Source organism: Suncus etruscus, chromosome 4 (assembly GCF_024139225.1).
Source record: "Suncus etruscus isolate mSunEtr1 chromosome 4, mSunEtr1.pri.cur, whole genome shotgun sequence".
Classification (NCBI taxonomy): domain Eukaryota; kingdom Metazoa; phylum Chordata; class Mammalia; order Eulipotyphla; family Soricidae; genus Suncus; species Suncus etruscus.
In genome coordinates, this window is record NC_064851.1 from 29,213,267 (window position 1) to 29,238,417 (window position 25,151).

At 35.3% G+C, this 25,151-nt stretch overlaps 1 protein-coding gene across 1 annotated transcript in view; it reads left to right on the forward strand.

The window, feature by feature from the left end:
• The window catches only part of ST6GALNAC3 (ST6 N-acetylgalactosaminide alpha-2,6-sialyltransferase 3), a 658,045-nt gene that overhangs the window by 260,949 nt on the left and 371,945 nt on the right, over positions 1 to 25,151 (forward strand). Inside the window, exon 2 of the mRNA XM_049771784.1 lies at positions 13,024 to 13,218. Coding sequence (XP_049627741.1) covers positions 13,024 to 13,218 — 195 coding nt within the window. The remainder of the gene's footprint in view (positions 1 to 13,023; positions 13,219 to 25,151) is intronic.

Here is a 25,151-nt window from a genome sequence, read left to right on the forward strand (position 1 = left end):
GGTGTAAATCTAATGCACATTTCCAGCCACAATAATTGCAAAGTCCTCAGTTTCCCTCTTACCACTCTCCCACTTACCTACTCACCCACCCCTGTCCTATCATGCTGCTATGGTAGTCACTTCACTCTCTGTTATTCTTTCTTTTCTTCTTTTTATCCCTCCCCTTTTTTCCTTTTAGGCACTGTGGTTTGCAATACTATTACTAAAAAGATATCATGCATATCACTTTACCATTCATTACCCAGTCCTTTTCTACAGCGATCATTTCCAACTGTTGTTGTCATACTGGTACTTTCCTGTTGCAGGCTAGCTGAGTTGGGCCGCACTGAGAGGGGCGTCAGGGTTATTTGGTAAGAGGATGGAAGCAAGGAGTTGGCGAAGAGTGGGTACTCAGAAACCAGACATACTAAAGAGTATTGGAATTGAGTTCGATTTATTGGGAGTTCTGCTTCATATTTAAGCAAAAAGTTATCAATAGTAGGAAGTTGCATAGATCAAGTGTAACATGTTTTTTCCTATAAGATAAATATTATGTGTCAGCATAATCATTAGACAGTCATCTAAACATTGTAAGTTTATTGTAAATTCTTTGTAATCAGTTTCATTTACCATAAACAGACTTCAGAATATTACTTATTATTTCCTTTTGGATATGATTCTTGGTAGTCAAAAGAAATCAAAAAAATATTAATTCTTTCTTCTTGGCTATGATTCAATTTTGTACATATAAAATCTTTAGTTAAGCACCATGATTACAAGCATGATCTTAGTTGGGTTTCAGTTATTAACAGAACACCCTACCTTCACCAGTGTAACATTCCCACCACCAAAGTCCCACCCTTCCCCACCTCTGCCTGTATTCGAGACAGGCATTCTACTTCTCTTACTCATTAACATTGTCATGCTAGTTGTTGTAGTTATTTCCCTTACTGCACTCAGCACTCTTTGTGGTGAAATTCATATTGTGAGCTGGTCCTTCTGACCCTTATTTCTATTGTTTCTGGGATTATTACAATAATGTTTTTTTTTAAAACCCATAGATGAGTGAAACTTTCTGTTTCTATCTCTCTCCCTCTGAATGATTTCACTCAGCATAATAAATTCTGTGTATATCTATGTATAGGAAAATTTCATGACTTCATCTCTCCTTATGGCTGCATAATATTTCATTGTGTATATATATGTACCACAGTTTTTTTAGCCATTCATCTGTTGAGGGGCATATTGGTTGTTCCAGAGTCTGACTATTTAAATAATGCTGCAATGAATATAGGTGCGATAAATGGATTTTTGAATTGTATTTTTGTGTCCCTAGGTTATATCCCTAGGGATGGTATAGCTGGGCCATATGGGAGCTCAGTCTCCAGTTTTTTGAGGAATCTGTATGTTGTTTTCCATAAAAGCTGAACTCGACAGCATTCCCACCAGCAGAGTATGTCCACACTGGTTGTTCTTGTTCTTTGTAATGTGTGCTAGTCTCTGCGGCATGAGATGGTACCTCATCGTTGTTTTGATTTTCATCTCCCTGATGATTAGTGATGTGGAACATTTTTTTCATGTGTCTTTTGGCCATTTGTATTTGTTCTTTCAGGAAGTGTCTGTTCCTATTTCTTCTCCCCATTTTTTGATGGGGTTAGATGTTTTTCTTGTTAAGTTCTGTCAGTACCTTGTATATTTTCTATATTAGCCCATTATCTGATGAGTATTGGGTGAATAATTAATCTCCCATTCTGTGGGTGGCTTTTGTATCCTAGGTATCTTTTCCTTTGAGGTGCAGAATTTTCTCAGCTTAATATAGTCCCATCTGTTTATCTCTGCTTACACTTGTTTGGAGAGTGCTGTTTCCTCCTTGAAGATGCCTTTAGTCATAATGTCATGGAGTGTTTCAGCTACATGTTGTTCTATATACTATATGGTTTTAGACCTAATATCAAGGTCTTTAATCTATTTAGATTTGACCTTTTTTCATGGTGTTAAATGGAGTCTGAGTTTACTTTTTTTGCTAGTGGCTAACCAGTTGTGCCAATACCACTTTTTGAAGAGGCTTTCCTTGCTCCATTTTGGATTTCTTGCCCCTTTATCAAAAATTAATTGATTGTATGTCTGGGGAACAATCTCTGAATATTCAAATCTATTCTAATGTTTTGTGGATCTGTCTTTATTTCAATATCATGCTGTTTTAATAACTATTGCTTTGTAATACAATTTAAAATTGGGGAAAGTAATGCCTTCCATATTTCTTTTCTTAAGGACTATTTAGCTATTTATTGGTGTTTATTGTTCCAAATGAATTTCAGGAGTGTTTGATCCACTTCTTTGAAGAAGGTTATGGGTATCCTTAGAGGGATTGCATTAAATCTGTACAATGTTTTGGGGGGGTTGCCATTTTAATATGTTGATCCTGCCAATCATGAGCAGGGTGTATGTTTCCATTTTCTTGTGTCCTCTCTTATTTCTTGAAGCAGGTTTTTGCAGTTTTCTTTGTATAGATCTTTCACCTCTTTAGTTAATTTGCCTTCAAGATATTTGAGTTTGTGTGACACTAGTGTGAATGGATTTTTTGATGTCCATTTCTACTCTAACATTATTGCTGTATAAGAAGGCATATCTAATCAGCCCCATCACTATTGAAGAAATTAAAATGGTAATCAAAAGTCTTCCCAAAAACAAAATCCCAGGCCCTGATGGGTTCTTTCAAACCTTTCAAGAGGAACTACTACTACCACTCCTTTCAGGCTCTTTCATGAAATTCAAGAGACAGGAATACTTCCAAATAGATTTTATGAAGCTAACATCACGTTGGTACCAAAACCAGACAGAGATGCTGCCAAAAAAGAGAATTGCAGACCAATATCCCTGATGAACACAGATCAAAGATCCTCAACAAAATTCTGGCGAATAGGAACTAATTCCTCATCAAGATGGTCATTCACCAGGACCAAATAGGTTTCATCCCAGGAATGCAATGATTGTTAAACATTCATAAATCATCAATATAATACACCATATCAACAAAACTCAAACGAGAAATTATATGATCATATCAGTAGATGCAAAGAAAGCATTTGATATGGTCCAACACCCATTCTTGATCAAAACTCTCTCTCAAGATGGGAATGAAAGGAACTTTTCTCATTATACTCAAGGCCATCTACCACAGGCCAATGGCAAATATTATTCTCAATGGAGATAAACTAAAAGCCTTTACTTTAAAATCTGGTACAAGACAAGGCTGTCCTCTCTCACCACTCCTATTAAACATAGTACTGGAAATACTTGCCATAGTAATTAGGCAAGAAAAAGATATCAAGGGCATCCAGGTATGAAAGGAAGAAGTTATGCTCTCACTGTTTGCAGATGACATGATATTATATTTAGAAAACCCTAACAACTCTTCCAATAAGTTTCTAAAAACAATTGGATATGATTCTTGCTAGTCAACTATTAATCAACAAAGTACAATCCCATTGTCCATTTAGTATTATACCGAAGAGCTATTGTGAAGAAAGGGCAGGTGTAATTAAAAGACCAAATACACTTGCAGCCTACACAATACTAAATAACTTAATAAAATATTATTACTGAATCTACTTTCTTGGGAAAATAGTATTGTAGATTATTCTATCAGCTTAGAGTAAGTAAGGTATGTTTCAGCAATTCTTGTTTTAATGCAAGGGGCAAAGGCACACAGTTTGTTTTTTGTTACATTTTTTATGTACTCAGCATTATTAATTCTCATCATACATTAATGTTTAGTAAGTTTATGGTTGCTATCCTGCCAAGTGCTAACCTGAGGCACAACTGGCCTTTTCTAGCAGTGTCTACCTGGACCACACCCATGTTTTTATGGGAGAGGCTGAGCCTTCACCACAGTAGACCTGCTATAATCCAGCCATCATGCCTGTAGGCCAGGGGCTACGGCACTTTCCCTGTACTTTCCCTGTAACTGAACTTCCAGGACAACGTTTCTCCTGGTTCTCATTTTTATTGTTTTGAGGTATTATTCTCATACGGTTTTATATATCCCGCAGAAGAGTGTTATCATTTTATTTGGTTCTCTCCCTCTGACTCATTTCACTCAGCATGATACTTTTCATGTCTACCTATGTATAAGATTTTTTTATTGCTTTATTTTTTCTAAAAACTTTGCACTATTCCATGGTGTACCATAATTTCTTTATCTACTCATCTGATCTCAGGCATTTAGATTGCTTCCAGTTTCTAGCTATTGTGACTTGTTCTGAAATGACATAGGATTGAAGATGCCTTTTCTACATTGTGTTTTGGGGCCCTTTTTCCAAAAGTATACAGTTGGGTATATTCTCAGGAGCAGTGTTCTGGGGTTATATGGAAGAGCAGTTTATAGTTTGTTGTTTGAAGAATGTCCATACTGTTTTCCAAACAGGCTAGACCAGTCTATATCCTCATCAGCAATGAATGAATCTCTTTCTCCTCTCATCTATACCAGCACTGGTGGTTGTTCTTTTTTATGTGTGCCAGTTTTTGTGTATGAGATGATATCTCATTGTCATTTTGATTTGCATCTCCACATCATTAACTGTTTGCATGATTAATGGTGTGGAGCATTTTTTCATGTGCTTGTTGGTCATTCGTATTTCATTTTTGTGGAAGTTTTATTCATGTCTTCTCTCCATTTTTTGATGGAGTTGATGTTCTTTTTTTAAAGTTCCACCAGTGCCTTGTATAGCTTCAATATTAACCTATTGTCAAATGGGTTTTGTGTAAAAAGTTGCTCCCATTCTGTGGTCAAAGACAATAACTTTTAACAACTGCATCTTGTTCTTCTTTCCATGTTTTATTCTTTAATTCTTTCTGGAAATATTTACTGATTATTTTTTCCAATTCAAGATACTGATACTGTTTGTATGAATTGTTCTTAGACTTTGTTTACACTCTCAAGAAAATTTTGAAATAAAAATCATTGGGGAATCTTTTTGTCCTTTTTTTCTTTCTCTTTCTCTTTAGTCCTCACCAATTTCTTCTATCTTGCATCTCTGTCCACCCCTTCTCATTTCACCATTATACATAAATGAAATAATAGACTTTAGGGGTGAAGCATGATTTTATCTGCATTCAATTGAATTTTTGTTGCTAATGGCAGAAAACTGCAGAGTATTATAAATAAACGGCCTGACCAGGTCACCAAAAATGAATAGCAAAGTGGCTTTAGAAAATGGTAAGAATTTTAGCCTGAAACAAGAAGCACCTGCTAGGGAAAATGAGAGGGGAGATTTCAGCAGTCAAGCTACCTTTCTTTTATCTTTGGTGACATAAAAAACAGTCTGAAGTGCTAGATCTGAGAATGCTTGAAAAGATGAATTCAGTTCAATGTAGTGTCTTGTCAGTTCATAGAAAAATAAAAGAAAACCACAAAGAATATCAGGTTATCACTTTCCCTATAATTGTAATTAATTCTCTTCCTAATAACAGTAGAACAAACAGGAGTTATTCTTATATTCCATTTTCTGTGTTGAACACCTAAAAGTTAGAATCTGAGCCTTAATAATCAAACTCATCTCTTTTAAGAGTGAAAGATGCCAAACAGATGTTTTCAAAAACCATATAAAGCTACTAAATTTTAAGATGACTATGTATAAACAGAAGCATCAGATTTGATTATGCATTTATCTTTATCATCTTTGGTTACTGAGCTCCTTTTCTATTATAGAATGCTAGAAGACCAGGAAAAGGGTAAGAGGTAGACTAGCATACATTTCTTGTCATAAATATAAGGACTTAATGAATAAAGATGTATGATGATTTCCCAAAGATCTGATGTTCTTCATGAGAAACAACCATGTAAATAAAACATTGACTGTTTGTATTGCCACATTGTTAGACTTTGCTTCCTTGGATTTTTTGTTTTGATATCAGGATACTTGGTACCAATCTTCAGCTCCCTTATGTTTCTGAAGATTTTTGATTGTTTTTTGCTATGTGAAAGGACATTTTCTCAAGTAATATATTAACATGAAAGGGTGCAATGAACTAAAATGGTTCTTTATTCAATTTTGCAAAATAAAATTAGCACAATGAATATATCATTGTTTCTTTCGATGTTGCCATTTGAAAACCACATTAGTTCAAGAAAATCTAGTTCCCTTTTTTAAATAAAAGAAGAAAAATATAGACAAATATTAACAACTCATTGCTATTTTTATTGTTTTAAAAATAGATTAGAAAGCTCACAGTAACCTCATACCATACCACCTGACAAAGTTGTAATGATCATATTAGCTTAAATTTCTCCATAGTGTTTATAGAGATAAGATGTATCCTTGGGGAAAATTTCCCTATGGAACTTTCAGCTAGTTGTAATTTTCCCCTTAGACTGGCTTTCTGCACAAAATAATTTATGACAATGGTGCCTGAGGGAACTCTTTTACCTTGCTTTTTGTTAGTTGGATTTGTTTTTCTTACTGTATACCCATGGATTATGCCAAAAGTAGCATGTTGACCTGACTTTTCATTTTTATTTCATCACCAGATTAAAGAAGTTTGATTATTTTTATTGAATGACTTTTTATTTTGTTTTGTTTTTGGGGGGGTCACAACCAGCAGCCCTCTGGAGTTATTCCTGGCTACGCTCAGAAATTGCTCTTGGCAGGCTCGGGGGACTATATGGGATGCCGGGATTCGAACCACCGTCCTTCTGCATGAAAGGCAAATGCCTTACCTCCACACTATCTCTCCGGCCCCATTGAATGACTTTTGATACAAAACTTTTAACATTTTTCTCAGTTTATCTACATCTTCATTGAAAAAGTTCATGTATTGTCAAATTTAACACAGAAGATACGTCGATTTTTGTTATGTTGGTGCCTAAAAATTATTTCAATGAAACAATATTTTATTGATCAACAATGAAAACCTAATATTCTTTAGTGGAAATAAAAGAAAAACAGCATTATATTTTCTAAGTGCTAACTCATGATTCCTGGTAATTGTGATTTAATATAGGAAATAAATCCAGAGTTGAATAAAAATTAAATATTCTCACAAATTCCTGATTTGAAGTAAATATATTTTCATGCTTCCTATCAGCTTTAATTTTCTATATGAATAAAATATTTTAGTCTTGACAAAATGTATCATGAAATACTATTTCATAGGACTAAATCCAGATTTTAACATTTCTGAAGCAGTGCCTGAGCAATATGACAACAGGGTAGGATATGTGACCACGTAAGTAGTCCTTATATGTGTCTTGTATGTGGCCCACCTAAGTGTGATTACCAGCATCCCATATGATTTCTCAAGCACCACCAGGAGAAATTACTGAGTTCAGAGCCAGGGATAATCCCTGAGCATTTCTGGGTGTGGTCCCAAAACTAAAAGAAACAAAATACTAAAACAATATTTTAAGAGTATCCTCATTACTATAAACAATAAGTAATGTGATTAACTTATTCACTAGAATAGTGAATAGGGGTCAGAATATCTGGGAATTTACTAATTATTTTCCCTCTCCCTATGACCTTTATTCAGACTCATTCTATCTCTATTTCCTTTAGAAGTAGAGATTAAGGAAGTTTTCCCAAACAATTGGCCATGTGCAAGACAAATGCCCTACCACTGTACCATCGTTTTGGCCCATTTTTTTGGTCTTGTAAGCAAGATTCAATGTTCAATGATTCAATAGATAAAACAAAAAAATAAGTGAAAACTTTATATCCTTTGAGATGTGCTACTTCTTTCTTGCAGAAATGGAGAGAAGCTTTATTGCATTTAGAGAAATCCAGTATTGAAGTTTGGCCAATCAGTGCTCCAAAGGAAATTACATAAATGACACACTTTTTTATATGAAAAACTTTATATTTGGTAAAGTCATAAATAAACAACGGATAATGTTCAATATACACAATGTATGAGATGATTAAACATTGTTATAAATAATTCAACTGACACTATCATACTGATAACTAGGCTAATGATAGTGTGTGAACAAAAGTGTATACTACTTTCAAAATGAGAAGAAAATATTTTCATCACATTAAGTAATGCTATTTAAATATACAAATATATCATGGTATTATTGTTTTTCATTTACAAAAACTGTATAGCTAATTTTTCTTAAAATTAATTTAACTTAAAAGTTAAAATAAAAGGGCCAGAGTGATGGCACAGTGGTAGGGCATTTGCCTTGCACACGGCTGACCAAGGACCGACCTGGGTTCAATACCCAGCGTCCCATATTGTCCCCCAAGCCAGGAGTGATTTCTGAATGCATAGCCAGGAGTAATTCCTAAGCATCAATGGGTGTGCTACCTCCCCTACCCGTTGGTGGACTCAAAATAAAAGTTTAAAAAAAAGTTAGAAAATAAGTTAAAATAAAGTTTTGTTAAAGATTTGTTTCTATGGAAGAAAAATGTAAGGTACAGTGTTAGTTTAGGTTGCATTTGTTAGGCCGAAACTCTTCAGTTGTCTTATTCCTAAATCATAATTCTCAGCAGATTTTCTTTGGAAGCAGGGATTTCTGCTATAAAGTCTGATAAATGATATTTCTATATAAAAAAACGAACAACTAAAATGCTACATTTTGGATGCATTTTTTTTTTTTTTGCATGGAGTGGGATGGGAAGAGGAGATTAAATTCTAAATGTTCTCAGCTGTTAAAAGTCTCCTTCAGACTTCCCCAAAATGAAGAACAAAGGAGAAAGCTTTCCCTCAAGCAATTCATCAGAACTATTTGGGTATAGTGACATTCTCTCAGAGCTTGTGCAGATAAATTGCTCTGAATAGTCTAAGGATTTGCAGCTTATTGGAATATATGAGAAAAATATTTCTCTAAATTTTTAGTGCTGGCTAAAGTCTAATGAGGCTCTAATAATTAACAGTTATGTTATAACAATGACATCTTTCTTTGCACAAAAAAGTATTCTGCATTCTTCACCCATTTTTATTATGTTCATATTTCTGATCTTAGGGGAATGACTTATTAAATTCTGGTCTATTCATTGCAGAGTGAAAAGTTTGTGGAACTGAATTTTATACATTATTTCTTGACAGATACTTACTGTTGTTTTCTTTTACCTAATTGTTAGTTGTTGAATCTCGGGGATGATTTGATTGCTGCATTAAAGGCAGCAATGATCTTTTTCATAGTCATATTTAAAAACATATAATACAAGTATAAACAGGTAGACTTTACTAATGTGCTGAGTGTGGTGGACTCAAAATAATTACTAGCATGTCATACTAGAATAAACTAAAATTAAATATTTTGTAATAGGCACTGTGAGTATGTTAAGTGGCAATTTCAATAAAATGAAGTGATTGACATATTTTACTTGATTGGAAAGTAAAACATAGTGTATAATAATAACCTTGTTTTGCATTTTTCCTTTTTTTTTGGCTTCATATAAGGGATAAGGACATGTAATTGCTCTGACAATATGTCTGGCTTATTTTTTGTTTTATGGTTTGAACTCTTTATACAGCATCATCTACCACAGGTCTTCTACTGTTTGGTAATCCTTGACTCTCAGGTTTCTCAGAAAATTAAGGATTTAAAATATTATTTTTTTCATATGTAAGCAATATAAATTAGTTAACATGTATTAATGTATAATGTACTGAAACACCCCACCACCAAAGTGGCCACAATTCTACTTGGTTTCTCAGTCTGTTATGTTCCCTCTACCTGGAAAACCCCTCCCATTTCCATTTAGCTAATATTTCTGCATTCTTTTGAACTTCATTCGAAAAATGCTTCCTCATGAATCTCAAGCAACCCTCCCTTTCCCTTCCTCTGAATGTACCTTGCTCATTTTTCTATTATCCTGCTTGATAGTTGGTGTGACATTTTTCTTTTCACTTGCCATTATACTTAAAGTTGTAACTTTTGAGAAATAGATTGTATCTCGTGGTTTTATTTCCAATTTTCACCACCTTTCCATGTATATACTGAGTATGGATTCAATAAGAAATTGTGTTTTGAATGCATTCCAATATAGCACATGTATTAGTATTTTGTTACTTTCCCAATTCCTACACCCATGCCACAAATACAAACAGAAATTTTATTGCATTCTGGTACCTGAAGACTTTGATGTTTCATCCATGCTTTTTGATGTAGTAGCAAAAGCTCAAGGTCACAGTCCAGCATAAGTAACTACAGGAAGAATTCATATTCATCTTGAGTTAAGTTGTCCTTGGTGCTGGGGAGTACAGATGTACTTGATGCTCCAGCTTTTCTAGTGAAATTTTAGGCTGATTTTTATAAGAGCACTGTGAGAGAATGCTTTCATGTTTAAAAATAGAATAGAAAAATGTGGAAGAAAGGCAATGAATTGGACCCAGGCAATGCAGCAGAAATTAGGCTGGAAGGTTGAACCATGAAAAGGACACCTCTGGCCACTACAGAACTATATTTCTGGTGAGGCACAGAATCAGTTTCTGGTTTCCTCTCTGCATTTGCTTCTCATCTTCTCTGTGTTCATTACATTTTTCACTTTGATAGAACATAGGTGGTAGACATGAATTGCCAGGGAGCAAGCTTTTACAAGTGTGATTTCATTTCATTTGGAAGTTTCTCTCAAAATGGTTAATTTATTTTTCTCTCACGTATGCATTATGTATGTGTTGTTACTTGCTGTTAGAGAATTGAGAAAGACTCCATGCCTATGGCCTTAAACCATAAGTCATGCAATGCAATACAGGAACGAAGAGAACCACAGAAACATGCTGGGCTCTGGAAATACACAAAAGCACAAATTCCATCTTGGTTTCCTTCAAAGCAATCTGCTATTTTGAAACAAGCTACCTGATGGTGGTTTAAAAAAAGAAAGAAAGTAAGAGACTCGTGAACGTTTACTTAATGGGTGACTGGCCTCTTTGCTTTTATTTAGCCATCTGTTCTGGTCTATGTCCCTATAAACATGTAAGATCCATCACTTCATTTAAGCTGTTACCTTGACACATTGCAATGTTGTGGACATAATAATTCCATAGAGGAGCAAATTAAAATGGTTTTTCATGATTAGAAGGTTAAATGAGGTAAGGCTGTTGTAGTTAGTGATGAGATAAGAGGTTCTGAGGAGGCAGAACTCCAGAGACTTTCACATGATTGGAAAATTTAGTTGGCTATACAAGGAGATGGGGCTTTGACAAATTCCAGAAGCTGAGCAAGAGCAAAGACTATTTTATTGTTCCTGACCTATGGAGGACTTATTCTACTGCTCTTTTGGTGATATGCAGACCAAGGGAAGACATGGAGTTTGGATTTCTTTTCTTCTTTATAGCTTTATTGAAAAGGTTAAAAAAAAAGCTTATTTTATTATGTAGTGTCAAGCCAAAAATACAATAGTGACAACAAACTTTTATCACCCTATAGTTTTAAGAAGAATCAGGGGTGCACCTAACTTCATAAAGGCATATTTCACATATATTTTGAATTTCAAGGCAGAGTTGTCTTGTCTGCTCTGGGATCTGCTCATGCTTTATTTATTTATTTGTTTGTTTGTTTGTTTGTTTGTTTTGCTTTGCACATGACATGTCCCCTGGTTCCTTGGTCTTGCCTCCAGAAAACTAGCTTTTGGCTCTTTTTATTCTTTAATCAATTCTTGTTTTGACTATTCTGGTTTCCTCTCAGGATTATCATCATCATCATCATCATCATCATCATCATCATCATCATCATTATTGCAGTAGTTACTCACACTCAAAGTTTTAGGCATCTTTGATTTTTCTGTCTGCAACTTCTAACCATCTGATCATTTTCTTCTATCTAAATTGAAGTTCTCATGTCTTTTCTCACCTTTAATATTCCCTGTGATTATTCCAGTTTCTATGTCTCATTATTTCTGGACAATCAGAATAGCATCTTAGCTAGTTGCTGCTTGCCTTTAATTTCTTCTTCCTTTAAAGCATCTTAATTACAAATGTTTGATTATTACTTAAACTGTCACCTTGAAATAATCAAAAAAAAAATTCCTTGTTTTCTATCACCTAGCAAACTCAGTAGAATTCTTATCTTCATCTATGAGGCTCTTCACTATCTATGTGGGATCTGTGATTGTCTTTTTCTCATTTTCTGTATCCCAATCAAGATACAGGTATGAGGGTATGGAAACAAACAAAACAAACAAACAAATATGGAGGGGGCCTCTTTTTGGTTCCATTTCCTTAGGAAGCTCTGCACTTTGCTCTCCACTCATTAAAAGCTCTACAATTTATTTAACTCAATTTAAAAAACATCTCTGCTTTCTTCCATGCCACTCTTGAGTTGCTCTTACTCTTGTTTTGAGGCAGCACATTTAGGTATTTATGGGTACTATTCCTTTTACTACTTGTAATGGATTTTTTTTTCAACTTTTGTACCTTGCTTTTATATATCCTAAAGCATAGACCAAATTTCTGATTTAGAGAGTGATCCCTGAAATATTTTTTAAAATACTGATTTTAAAGTCTGTTTACAAAATTCAAAAACATCCATTCACTCATTCATACAAACCAACATGGATTTATTCAAATGTTTTGTTGGCTGCCCAGAATGTGTAAAGAAAAAGCTGTGATACAGAATTTACTATTAAACAGTATACTCTACTTCGTCAGCTACTCAGTATTACATAAAAAAGTCACAAATTAAAAAGGTAGTGCAATAGAAATCACCTTCCTTGTCTGGGGGTAATGAGATGGCGTATCGTTTTTAGGATAGATAGTGAGGTGAAGGGATGAGAATTGAGCAGTCAAGCAAATCTTTTTTGGGGGAATTTGAATTTGGCTTCGGAAACAGGAAAGTTTTCTAGAATAATATGGATGTATGAAAGGGTAATAATGAAATAAAAAGATCACCCAAAGAAGCTGCTCTGCTTCCTCTCAGAGGCCCCTGACACAAAGGCAAACTATACCAAATGATTATTTTCTTTCTTGAATGGAATTAAATAGCTTAAATGATTGAATTTTTGAAAGAAAAAGAGAGAGGAATAAAGGAACCTCCTACTAAAATTGCTTTTGGATAAAAGTAGTTCCTTTTTTTTCTTTTTTTCAAATGTTTTCTAGAGAAAGTCTGCAATTGCAGTAGGCTTCATAGCTTCATTCCTCTTCCTGCTGGTTGTGCGCCTAATAAATGAAGTGAATTTCCCGTTGCTACTAAACTGCTTTGGACAACCTGGTGCAAAATGGATACCATTCTCCTATACATACAGGCAGCCCCTTCGAACTCACTATGGATACATAAATATGAGAACGCAAGAGGTAAGAGCTCAAAGCTTTGCTTGGGTCTGAGGTTCACTATGGTAACATTTTTTTCTTTAGGAGCAAGTTGGTTTTCAATCACAGAACTTTGTCTGGCCTAGCCAGCACCTTTGACCATGGCATTTTCTGTTATCTTATTCTTAATTGTCTATCTATCCATGTTTAAAGGCTGCTGGCCATCCAATGTGAAATCTTCTGATTTTCTAGCTTCATGTGGAGTTGAGGATGCAATTACCTACTTACCTGGGGTTTTTGTGGCATAACATATATATTTTTCCATTTATAAACTCTGTTCAGTGATTTAACAGCTGAAGAAATGGCTGGCTTATTTCTTGGAGGTTAACTGGTTGGGAACAACTATGTGTGAATCTGCAGAGAAGTACTTATGCACTTCAAAATTCTGTAATTCTTAAATCTAGAGCTAGAAAAAGCCAAAATAATCTTAAAATTCTCAGTGATTGTAGAGATGATGGGATTTTAAGTTTTTTTCAAATTTAAAAATGTTAAAATCATTAAAATCTTGTAGTCACTGAACTAAATCATTGTAACCATTTAGTATATGAGCGAGGGTAGACTACTGATGATAAGAAAGTATAGTTTATTGTTAACAAGGATGTGTATCATGAAGTAAAAAAGAATGAATCTCATGAAATATGTGTTCATTCTAGAATGGGTTATTAAAATTTTTTTACTTTTTTATGGAGTGATTTGAATATAGGACTATTATATTGAATATAGGACTGTGTGTATTTATCACTGGGGAGAGCATCATATTCTTCAGGAAGGTTGTATTATCAAGATTCTAGAGATGCAAAGAATGCTATTTCCATTCTGAGAGCTAGTCCTAGTATCCTAGGAAGGATAGTGAAAATTGCTTCACCTCTTTTATAGAGAATATTATACCAGAGACATTGCTTCTGATTAATTTGATTTTTTGAAAATTGTTTCTATATCGACAGAATTTATAGACTTTCTATTACACCTTTATAGTTAAAAGGAAAAAAGACAGTATTAATAACATAAATTGTTAGAGCTTTGCTTGATGTTTATCCTTTAATTGCTTTTAAATTCATTTTTTGAATGTCTGTTGCTTGAATTCACCATGTCCTAATAAATTGATTACCTATATAAAAATGTAGCTCTTAGATGATAGTTTGTCTCACTCATCTTTTGTTACTTTTATTTCAGGCTGTCATGTAATATTCTATAGCTCTATTAGATCATCTTAATCATTTCACAAGTGCCTGTCACTGGCAGTAAATGAAACATGTGAATGAAGTGTCTTACAAATTACTCTCATGAGAAAAATCTCTTAAATATCAAAGAATCTTTCATTTGTTTAATGTTAATATATTTGATTTTGGAGTGTTGAGGGAAAAAGTGACCTAAGCATCAGTTATTTAATTAGTTATATTAATCATACTACTTTTGAAAACCCTTTGTTATAGTTCTTTTGATTCCCATTGAAATATAATTGGTATATAACATTATTTTAATTTTATGTGTACAAAATTTGTGTACATTATAAAATGATTATCACAATCCGTGCCACATTTTCTTAGACACTTAGAAATTTTCAGTGCCCAGTGGTAGTTGTCAGGGTGTACAAGATATTTCCCAGGCGTATTTATTTTGTGTCTAGATTTTACCTCTTGATCTCTTTCAATAGGTTAACCATCCACGAGCTTTCCAATCCTAAAATTGAGTTTATTTTCTTTATTTTGGTATACTTTTAAAACAATGATTTTTATCAATGGAAATCAGATATTACTTTGTCCCTCTACAGCTTATTTCTTAGAAGAAGCAAAATTATTTGAAAGAGTTATTAAGCTTTGGAGATATATGTGCATGGATATATATATATATATCCATGCACATATATATATATATATGAGTGTTGGTAAGTGTATACCAACACTCATCAAATAGGGTTAATAACATAAATGAACTAAGTTATCATGAAAATTTAATAGGAAAACATGCAGTGGCTTGCATAGTTCCAAAGTAATGTTCAGAGAATGAGTTTCTGCTGCTGCTTTGTATGTTATCAGTTATGACATGAGGTATTCAGCATGAATAGCCCCAAGATACCAAAGTCAAGAATAACAGTAAGTAGAAGGCATTCCAAATCATATCAATATTTTTCAAATAGAAATACAATGAGGAGAAAAATTCTCAGACATATCATTGTATGCTAAATGCTAGATTTGTGAAACTAAGAATCTGGGCCCAGAGAGAGTTCAGTGAACAGAGGCACAAGATTTGCATAAACTGGGACCTAACTTTGAACTCCAACATCACATGATTTATGGAGACCTCTAGTCTATCTTAAGAGGCCCTGAGCAGTGTAGTCCTGGAGGCAAGAAGGCCTTAGGGAAGGATTGACTTGAACAACCAATTTGGAAACAGATTTTGTTATAGAATAAATTTAAAAATTGTACTCTTTGGTGAGTAATCCAGGGATCCAGAATTTTTTCTTGAGACTCTGAAGAGTACATGCATTAATGGCACCAACAGCATGTAAGGTAGCTTTGTTCATAACAGTTACAACCTGAGACACAGTCTTATGTCTGTTTGTAAGAGAATAAATTAAAATTATGGGCATATTATACAACAGCATGCAAAAATGAAAATAAAGAAAGAGTAATTACATGTGACAATATTAATGAATCCTACAAAAATATAATTTTAAGCAACATATGAAAGAATAAAAGTATATACACTTCAGATTTGTAAATTACTGCAAGAGGAAAAACTCAATCATATAACCCTAGAAGCACATCTATTGGAGATAAAACTGAAAAGGGGGTAAAAAAAGGAAGAAATCTTTTGAGGGAAGATATTCACGAAAGGGAAAATGCAAAGGAAAATATACAAGGAAATTATCTTAAGAAAAGCGAAACAGTAGTAATTCTGAAAGAGATTTGTGATTGATCATTGTGGGTTTCTGGAATGTTAGAAACTCTCCCTCTTGATTCAGCTGGAAGTTACAGCTTAAATATTCATTAGGCATGGATTCATATTATATCCATTTTACATGCCCATTTTGTAATAAAAACTTAAAAATATATTTTAAGTTCAGGTAAGATATTTTTGACTAGAAGCCACACAAAATATTTCACCCAGTTTAATTGCAATAGGTGATTAAAAAGAAGCAATGGGACATTAAGCAATGTAAAGCAAATGGAAAACATTTGAAATAGGCAATTCCATTTTATAGACTTAGAAATATATCAGAACCTTCTTCCTCTGGTCTATGTACAATAGTGAGGCCTTATATTGTTGTTTTTTTTTTTTTGTGAGGTATTTTTTTTCACATTTTTTTTACTTTAACATGTACATTTACTTTGTCCCTGGAGCCCCCAAATTGTAGTACATTATAATATTTCTTATACAAAGCAGTCCAAAGCCACAATATTTATGCAACTCCTTTAACATTAAAAGCTGTAGTATTGTTGTCACAATTGATCATAATACAATAATTCATTAAGAATGAGTCAAAGGAGCACAGCAAAGACTGTGTTAGTGTGGAAATTGTTTGCATAAGCCCAGCAAAATATAGGGGACATGGGGGAAAAAATCCTTGGCCTAAATACAAGGAGACCTTACCCCTGAAGTTTTCTGGCATAAGATCAACTCTAGGCTTTAGGCATATTAGATTGTCCAACCCAAGTCATTGTCTGTAGTGCCAGTACACTTTTATTTTTCACACAGTCACTGTTGTTGGTGTCAGGTTTCTCTAGCCAAGGATCTCGGAATATGTCCATAGCCTATATAAGAGTCAGGATGATGCGGAGCACCCTTTAGTTTCACTCACAGTTGGAGGGTGATGCAGAGAGCTCAGTCTTTAAAGCAGGTTGTTATTGCTGTTAAGTTCTTTGGGTGTTAAAGGGAAGTCTCTGTTTAATAGGTCTATGCCAGAGCAGTGGTAAGGTCTTCCCTAATAGAAGATTGCTTTCAGGTGATGTAGTATACAACCATGGTTGTTTTGTAGATGGCATCCCTGATTCAGGGGTAAATGGACAATGTCCATTCTTTCAAGACATGAGCCAGGTCTTTATGACAATATTCAGGGTGTAAGGTCCTACTGCATTACAAGATTTGTGTGTTCCCATCTTTATAAGATAAGAACATGTTTGTATATAATTTCCCATTTTAATGTGCCTATGCAAAGGAAGAACAGTATCACATTGTGAGATTGGTGCCTATGGGGATGCTAAGAACAAGTCCAACAATCCAATTGACTTGGTTCTTATATAAACGTTAAATGGAGGGACACTTCTACAAACTTCCTTATTTAACAAATAGCAAGGGGAAGGAAAAAAAAAGAGGGACTCTTTCACCAAAATACCTTATTGAACAGTTCACAAAGAGAAGAAAAGATAAAAAGTGGGGAAAATAAACAATCTAACTTAAGACAGTAGACTCAATTGTCACTGTTTGTGGGAACTAATCAGAAACCTAGTATGGTAGCAACCACAGTTACACAATGAAGGAAGGAAGAGGCCAAGAGGCTGCTGAGAGTAAACAAATAGGTAAAGAGTACTGTTCTCTTCCCAGCCTGAGAGTCCATCCTCTCATTTTTATTTTGAATATATATGGTTCCCCTGTACGGTTTTTAAAATGGAGACCAATGAGAAAAAAAATGTCAGTGCATTTCCCAACATACACCAGTGCTGCATCTTCCCGCTCTCCATCCCATGTATCCCCCCCCCCCCCTTAGTGTAGGGAGAGAAAGGGGGAAAGCCTGAGAGTCCACCTGAGCCGGCAACCAGGGAAGACCTGGAATAAACGGGAGAAATACGGAAACGGCTGGAGACCTGCCAAGCCTCCCAGCACCCCCTAAGGTAGGGAGTAGGCCTCCAGCATGGAGTGTCCCCTACCCCCATATCTGGAAAGAACTGGCCTCTAGGATCAAGAAACGAGAAGCCAGATATCTACCCGGCCCTTCCCCATATTCCTCCTCCCTAGAGTAGGGAGGGGGAAGCCTGAGAACCTCTAAAAGAGTCCACCTGGAACCCACTTCAGGCTAGCTGAGCTGGCACCAGGAAAGGCCTAGAGTCCAGGGGGAAATAGGGGAATGGCTGGAGGCCTGCCAAGCCTCCCAGCACCCCCTCCAAGCTAGGGAGTAGGCCTCTAGCATGGGGTGTCCCCTAACTCCATACCTGGGAAGAACTGGCCTTCGAGGCCTTATATTGTAATGGGAATGTAGTGACTAGATGAAATGTTTGCATCAGAGTTGGGATACACTCTGGGAACAAAATGGAGAGAGGTTGACTGTGATGGTATGATTGGCCCTGATTCATTTTATGAATCAAATATGAAGGACTCTGTAAATCACAATGGTTTCAATAAAATGAAATTAAATTAAAAATTAAAAATAAAATCAGCATCAAAGTAGTCACAGAGAGGACCAGAGCAATAGCACAGCAGGTAGGGCTTTTGCCTTGCAGATGTATGACTCAGATTTAATGCTCTAGCATCCAATATGGTCACTTTAGCCTGCCAGGAGTAATTTCTGAGCACAGTGCCATCGCTGAGTGTACCCCAATACCCAAAGAAACAAACAAACAAAAATTTGTCACAGACAATAATTTCTTTTCCTGCAGACTCAAAAAATTTAAGGCTATATTTGGGGGTAAAGTAACTCATTTAGCTTTAGTTTACTCTTTTATTCTCATGGTTTCACCTTGCCTGAGCTCCACTCTTAGAATCGAATTTTATATGCATTGAACTTATCAGTTGGTAATTTATTCTGACATGGTGGCATTAAGTTAAAAAATGGAAAAATGGTTTTGAGGGTCAATAAATGGGGAACTAAAATAATGGATAATGGTTTTTGTGTTTTGAAATAAATAACCAGTCATTATCCTGAAAATTAGTTTACAGGTACATAGTCCACACATACTCTAATGACCCTGTTCATTATATTTTGTTTTGTTTTGTTTTGTCTTGGATCCATACCTGGGGATGTTCATTCTGCCCAGGGTGGTGCTAAGGGGACCATAAGGAATGGCAAGATCAAACCTGTAAGGCTAAATGCAAGGCAAGTACTTTACACATTGTATTGCTTCTCTGGTTCTAACTCCTATTAATTCTAATTTATTCTTAAGAAGAGTCAAAGTATAATGAGTCAAGTCTATTTCAAGCATGTTTATATAATTTAAGATCTGGATTCTTAAAATTCAGAAAAGCAAGAGAGTGAGAATACAGAGTTAAAAGTTAAGGTCCTTGCTTTCCATATGGCCAACCCTGGTTCAATCCCTGATACCTCACATTGTCTCTGATATACTCTTATACACTCTTATCTACTCCTATATACTGCCAGGAACAATTCCTGATCACAGAGCAACAAGTAGTTCCTGAGCACCAGGGTGTCCCCAAAACAAACAAACAAAAATTTAAATCTGAGAATTTCTCAAAGTCTTCCAAAGACAAACATTGTCATTATCTATTATTGTTTTATTGACTAATGATTACTTCAGCTAGACTAAACTTTGCTGCCATGAGACATAGGTTTTGTGATCAGAAATATTAAGAGGTTTTCCCACTACTCTAAGTAAGATGGGGCCAGGTTGCAGAATTGGGATAAAGATTCAGTGGACACCTTGAAGGGAGAGTTTGATTTGCTTGAGAGAAAAATCTATTCTCTAGTAATCTTGTAAAATATAAGTTATGCTCTGATGGAGGTAGGTCAACACTGGTGGTGGGAATGGCCCTAATTCATTGTCACTACATGCCTGAAATACAACTATGAAAGACTTGTAATATACACAGGTCTCAATAAAAATGAAAAAGAGAGTTTTGATTCCTTAGGATTGACAACAGTAGAAATATAGGCTGTTTCATGACTTCTATGATTGGCAATAAGTTGTGACATCCTCAACTGGCTATTTATACTCAGTTCATCTTATCAACAATTATCCGTTTCCAAGGGAACTATAAATTGAAACATTCCAAGGAACACAGGAAAAAGAAATATGTGGACTTCCTTGTATCTGAAAATGTACCAATAATTCAGATCCATAAAAAGGAATATATGAAAATTAGGAGGATACTTTAGAGGAGTATACTGAAAAAATTAAAATGGTCTTCCTTTCTTAATAATGACTTTGAATATAATGTGGGTGTTGATTTCCTTTTAGTTGTCATGTTTTTCTTCCTTTCCTTAAGCTATACATAAGTTAGTTTTATTTTGACCTTTCTTTTCCCTTTGAATCTTGAGATGAATGAGAGATTGAACACTGATATGCTGTCCTCACTGTGGTATCTCACTTTAATTGTGTGTTTTATATAATCTCAATTTGTGGTGCATTTCAGAGTTTGCCATGGTGCTCACACTATCTATCAAGGGGAGTTGCACATCTGGTTGTTGTGTTCACTCATTGTAGGACTTACCAAGGGTCACACAGTTTAGTAGTAGATCTTGTGTATACCTAACTATATGCAGAACTCACAAATTGTTACAGCATCATGGTTCCAAACAGCAGAACTACATGTGGACAGCATTGAAGATTGTACTTGCAGCCTCTAGCTTGCAGGGTAGGTAATTCACACTAAAACCAATTCTAACTATTCGCCTTTCCTCCCAAGTTTTTATCTTAGGGAGAAAGGAAGTCTTTAGAAACAGAGAAGCAAAATGAAGACCAATTAAATGAGTGACTTCTAAAATTCCTAAAGTCCTGATGGACATAGAACCTAGACTTTCACATAAATGACTAGATTTGAATTGACAAGGCAATTAAATTAAAAGTGGACTTATTTAGACTTTGATATATATCAATCCTATTTTTGTTACCAACCCATTTTTCTGTGTCATTACTGTTAATAATGTAAATCCATATTTTAAAGAACTTAATTTGATGGACCCCACTTGCAGATGACAATTGTCATAATATCTACTGACCTTGGATATAGAGAAAAATACTTTCCACGCAAATAGAATTTTTAAAAAAATGTTTATTTTTAGCTTGTAAACTCAGTATTCTCCTTTCTCGTCAGTGAATAATGTAATTTTTCATTTTTAATAAATAAATTGTAGCAGATAAGAAGATTTCAAATGACTTATCTATCACAAGGCTTAGTTCAAAGTGATCTTTGTTTCTCCCTGTGGGTATCAAAGCATTAATGGGTGCAGTGAAAAGAGAAGAAAATCTACTCTACTTTGTAATTTTCAGAACACATAATCAGCCACTGTATTGTCTTTTTTTGTTGGGTGACCAGGTGTGAAGATGGGACTTGGACCAACATATTTACATTAACTTATAGAGAAGAGAATCAAACTCTGGAGAGCAATAAGATGCCTCAGCGAGATCTGCACAGTGTTCAGTGTCATTGACTGATGACCCTCTTTGATCTGATGAGAAACCTTAACATGCTGGTGATGCAGAGTGTCTGGGTAGATGGTGCCTAAAGAGGTACTAAGTGAAGAAGCAAGGGGTTTCTAGAACATGGTAATCAAGTTGTATGGCTGCATATTGATTTCCTTAACAATTTAATGAGGCTTAAATATGCCTCTTTAAAAAATGAGAACGTTTTAAAGCCTCAAGTAGACTAAATAAGAACGCTTAGGATCAGTTGCTGTGACAGACAGGCCGCACTAGCCTAATTAAAGATGTGCATAACATATTGATGTTGCAATAGAAATTCCAGAATTGTGGTTATAGAAACAATTAAGGAGCAGAGCTGACTTTCTTGGCAATAAAAGCACACACTCTGCACATTCAAATAAATGTACACATGTAACTAAAGCTGACAGGAATAGGATTTTTTGGTATTAGGGCATCTAGTCTTCAAATTTTATATATGATAAATTGAGAGCAATTATATGTAAATATATGTTTTTAATGTTTTGAAATGAGTAATTCAATTGTTAATTAAATGAGAGTATTCGCATTTGCATGATCATAAAGCGGAAGAAATATCAGCTATTAAATTGTTATAAAAACACTAAATGCATAATAAAGATGACCAGTTTGCTATGTACATATTGGGCTTATCGTTTTGAGAAAATTTATTCCCCTCTCCTCCTAAGGATGAGGACTTATATAAAGAGAGTGATAGTATGTTTCTTGGTTCTGTTGTAAAATAGCAACTTCGGAACAAAGGCCTTATCTCAATGCAGTTATGTTCTAGTGCCATCAGAGGAGCAGATATTATTGTGGATTAGATCATTCTTGAAAGTTTCTATGAGAGGAGGCGGGATTTATGTGTGACAGGATTTGGATGAAATAGAAAAAAAAGTAAAACATGGTGGGAAAATGTATGGAGATTCAGAATATATACTGACCATGTTCCTCTAGATGCTACCATACCTGTAGGAAAGAACCTATATCAAATTCATAGTCAATTTCTGTCGTTTGAACTGGCAGTCACCATTGCCTCATAGTCTATTGGTTTATTTCTTACCTCCTCACTAGTTTTATTTTGTTTGGTAGTTTTCTAGTTTGATTATTTACCTAAAATTGAAAAGCTCTTATCCTGATCTTGCTGCTTCCCAATGTGCATAGCAGTCTCTTTTTAATAATGTCTTCTTCTATGTACTGTTGATAAGAACCTGGTAACCATAAGTTTAAGGGTTTTCTCAGGTACTGCCACAGGCTGCATTTCCTTCTGACTTTTCAGAGAAATCTTATATGTGTGTCAGTCCTTCAACATTCCAGTTTTATTTTGAGTTGTAGAAGAAAGAATAAGCATTCACTGGGTAATTATGGCCGAGGATTGTGAATGAGATCCCTGTAAAAGAAAAATCATGCTCATAATTGCAATAGAGTAATATATACCCATCCAAACATATAAAATATATTTAAATGTTCAGAAAATGATACATACATCTATGTCTATACATACATGCATAGACTATTCACATGTGGTCACAGACTAATTTATATTTAAATGGAAGTGTATATTATATTTATTATATTATATTCCTTTTATATTAGACAAACTTCTTTGTCTCCTTTCCACGCTCTTTACTTTAGAAATTATATTTACCTTTTGTTCATGGAGGTAGGAAAAAAGTCAAGCTGTATTAAGAGGTACCATGGCTCAACATGGACCATTCTTAATCTTTTTTTTTTTAGTAAGACTTTATAAAGTTATTTGTTTCTTTGTTTTTTTTTTTTCTTGTGTGTGTGTATGTGGGGGGGCAAACCTAGTGCTGCTCAGGGATTATTCCTGACTCTGCACCCAATATTTAGTCCTGGTGGTGCTTGAAGAACCCTTTGCTCTGAATCAATACTGGATTGACAGCATGCAAAGCAAGCACCCTTACTTGTTATATAATCACTAATACCCATTTGTTTTAAGTGCAGAGAGTTAAATACAACTCTCATGTATGCAAGCTTTTAATACATACCTAACTCTTTGGGAGAGATTGTTTTGAGATGTGATTGAATGCCAGTTGTTCTGTTTCCTAGAAGAAATAAGATCAGGACACCGAGAGAAAAAAACAAGTTAGAGAGCTAAAGTGCAGACCTAGAAAACATTTAATCGGGGCTGGAGAGATAGCATGGAGGTAAGGCGTTTACCTTTCATGCAGGAGGTCATCGGTTCGAATCCTGGCATCCCATATGGTCCCCCATGCCTGCCAGGAGCAATTTCTGAGCCTGGAGCCAGGAATAACCCCTGAGCACTGCCACGCACACACACACACACACACACACACACACAAGAAAACATTTAATCTCAGTTCCTGTCTTTAACCATCCTTTATTTTCCTCCCTGAGTGCAGATGTGGGGTGAAATATAGAAACCTAGCCCATAGGTAAGGCAATAAGTTACAATAACTTTCAATAAGTTACTTCGTCTCCTAGTTATTCTTTTTATTTTGTTTTATTTTATTATTTTTGTTTTTGGGCCATACTCAGTTACTCAGTGATGCTCAGGGCTTAGTCCTGGCTCTGCACTCCTGACTTGGGGAACCATATGAGACGCCAGGTCGGTCCTGGGTCAGCCTCTTGCAAGACAAACGCCCTACTGCTGCACCATTGCTCTGGCCCTCCTAGTCATTCTTGAAACTAACTTACATCACTTGTAGGTTTTGGATATCTTTTTCCACTTGCTTTTTATTTTACTACTTGTTTTTCAGGTCAAGTTGGTTTATAAGACAAACTATGTTTTTTAAGTACAAGTTAATAACTCTCAAAATGTATTGTTGCACCCAAGTACCAGTATTCCTCACCAGTATTGATTGAATCCCCTCTGTTACTCTAGCCCTCACTCCCACAGTCTTAGTTCTGCTGTCAAAATCCAAGAGTTTATTTTCATTCTTTTTTAAATTAATATATTTTTAAGCACCATGATTACAAACATGGTTGTAGTTGGGTTTTAGTCATAAAAAATATGCCCCTTCACAAGTGCAACCTTCCCACCACCAGTGTCCCCTTCTTCCTCCTCATGCACTGTTGCAAGTCAGCCCCTGAAGAGGGGGATGGTGGGATGGAGGATGAGGCCTTTCTCCTCCAGCTCAGACCACACGTCTGTTACCCTGTTCAGTTGGCAGTTCTGAGGTAAATGCGGCGGGAAGAAAGCCAACAGGCAGTCAGGCTTCTGAAGAAAACAGCTCTTTATTCCGTGAAGAGGCCGAAGCCAAAAGGCCCAAGAATAGGTCCAGGACAAAAAAACCTCTCGCCTTCCACAGACCCTTGTTTTTATGCCCCAGAATCAGATACCACCCAATAGTGTGAGCAGAATGCCAGGTCACACCCTAGCGTAGGGCGCAATCACTGATCAGGGTAGGGTCAGTAACATAATAATCCCATTAAAATGTTTACGTACACAACAATCTACCCCCTGCCTGTCTTTGAGACCAGCATTTTATTTCTCTCACTCAATACCATTGTTATGATAATTATTGGTGTAGTTATTTCTCTAACTGCACTCACCAATCTTTGTAAGCTTCATATCATGGGCTAGTCTTTTCAAACCTCATT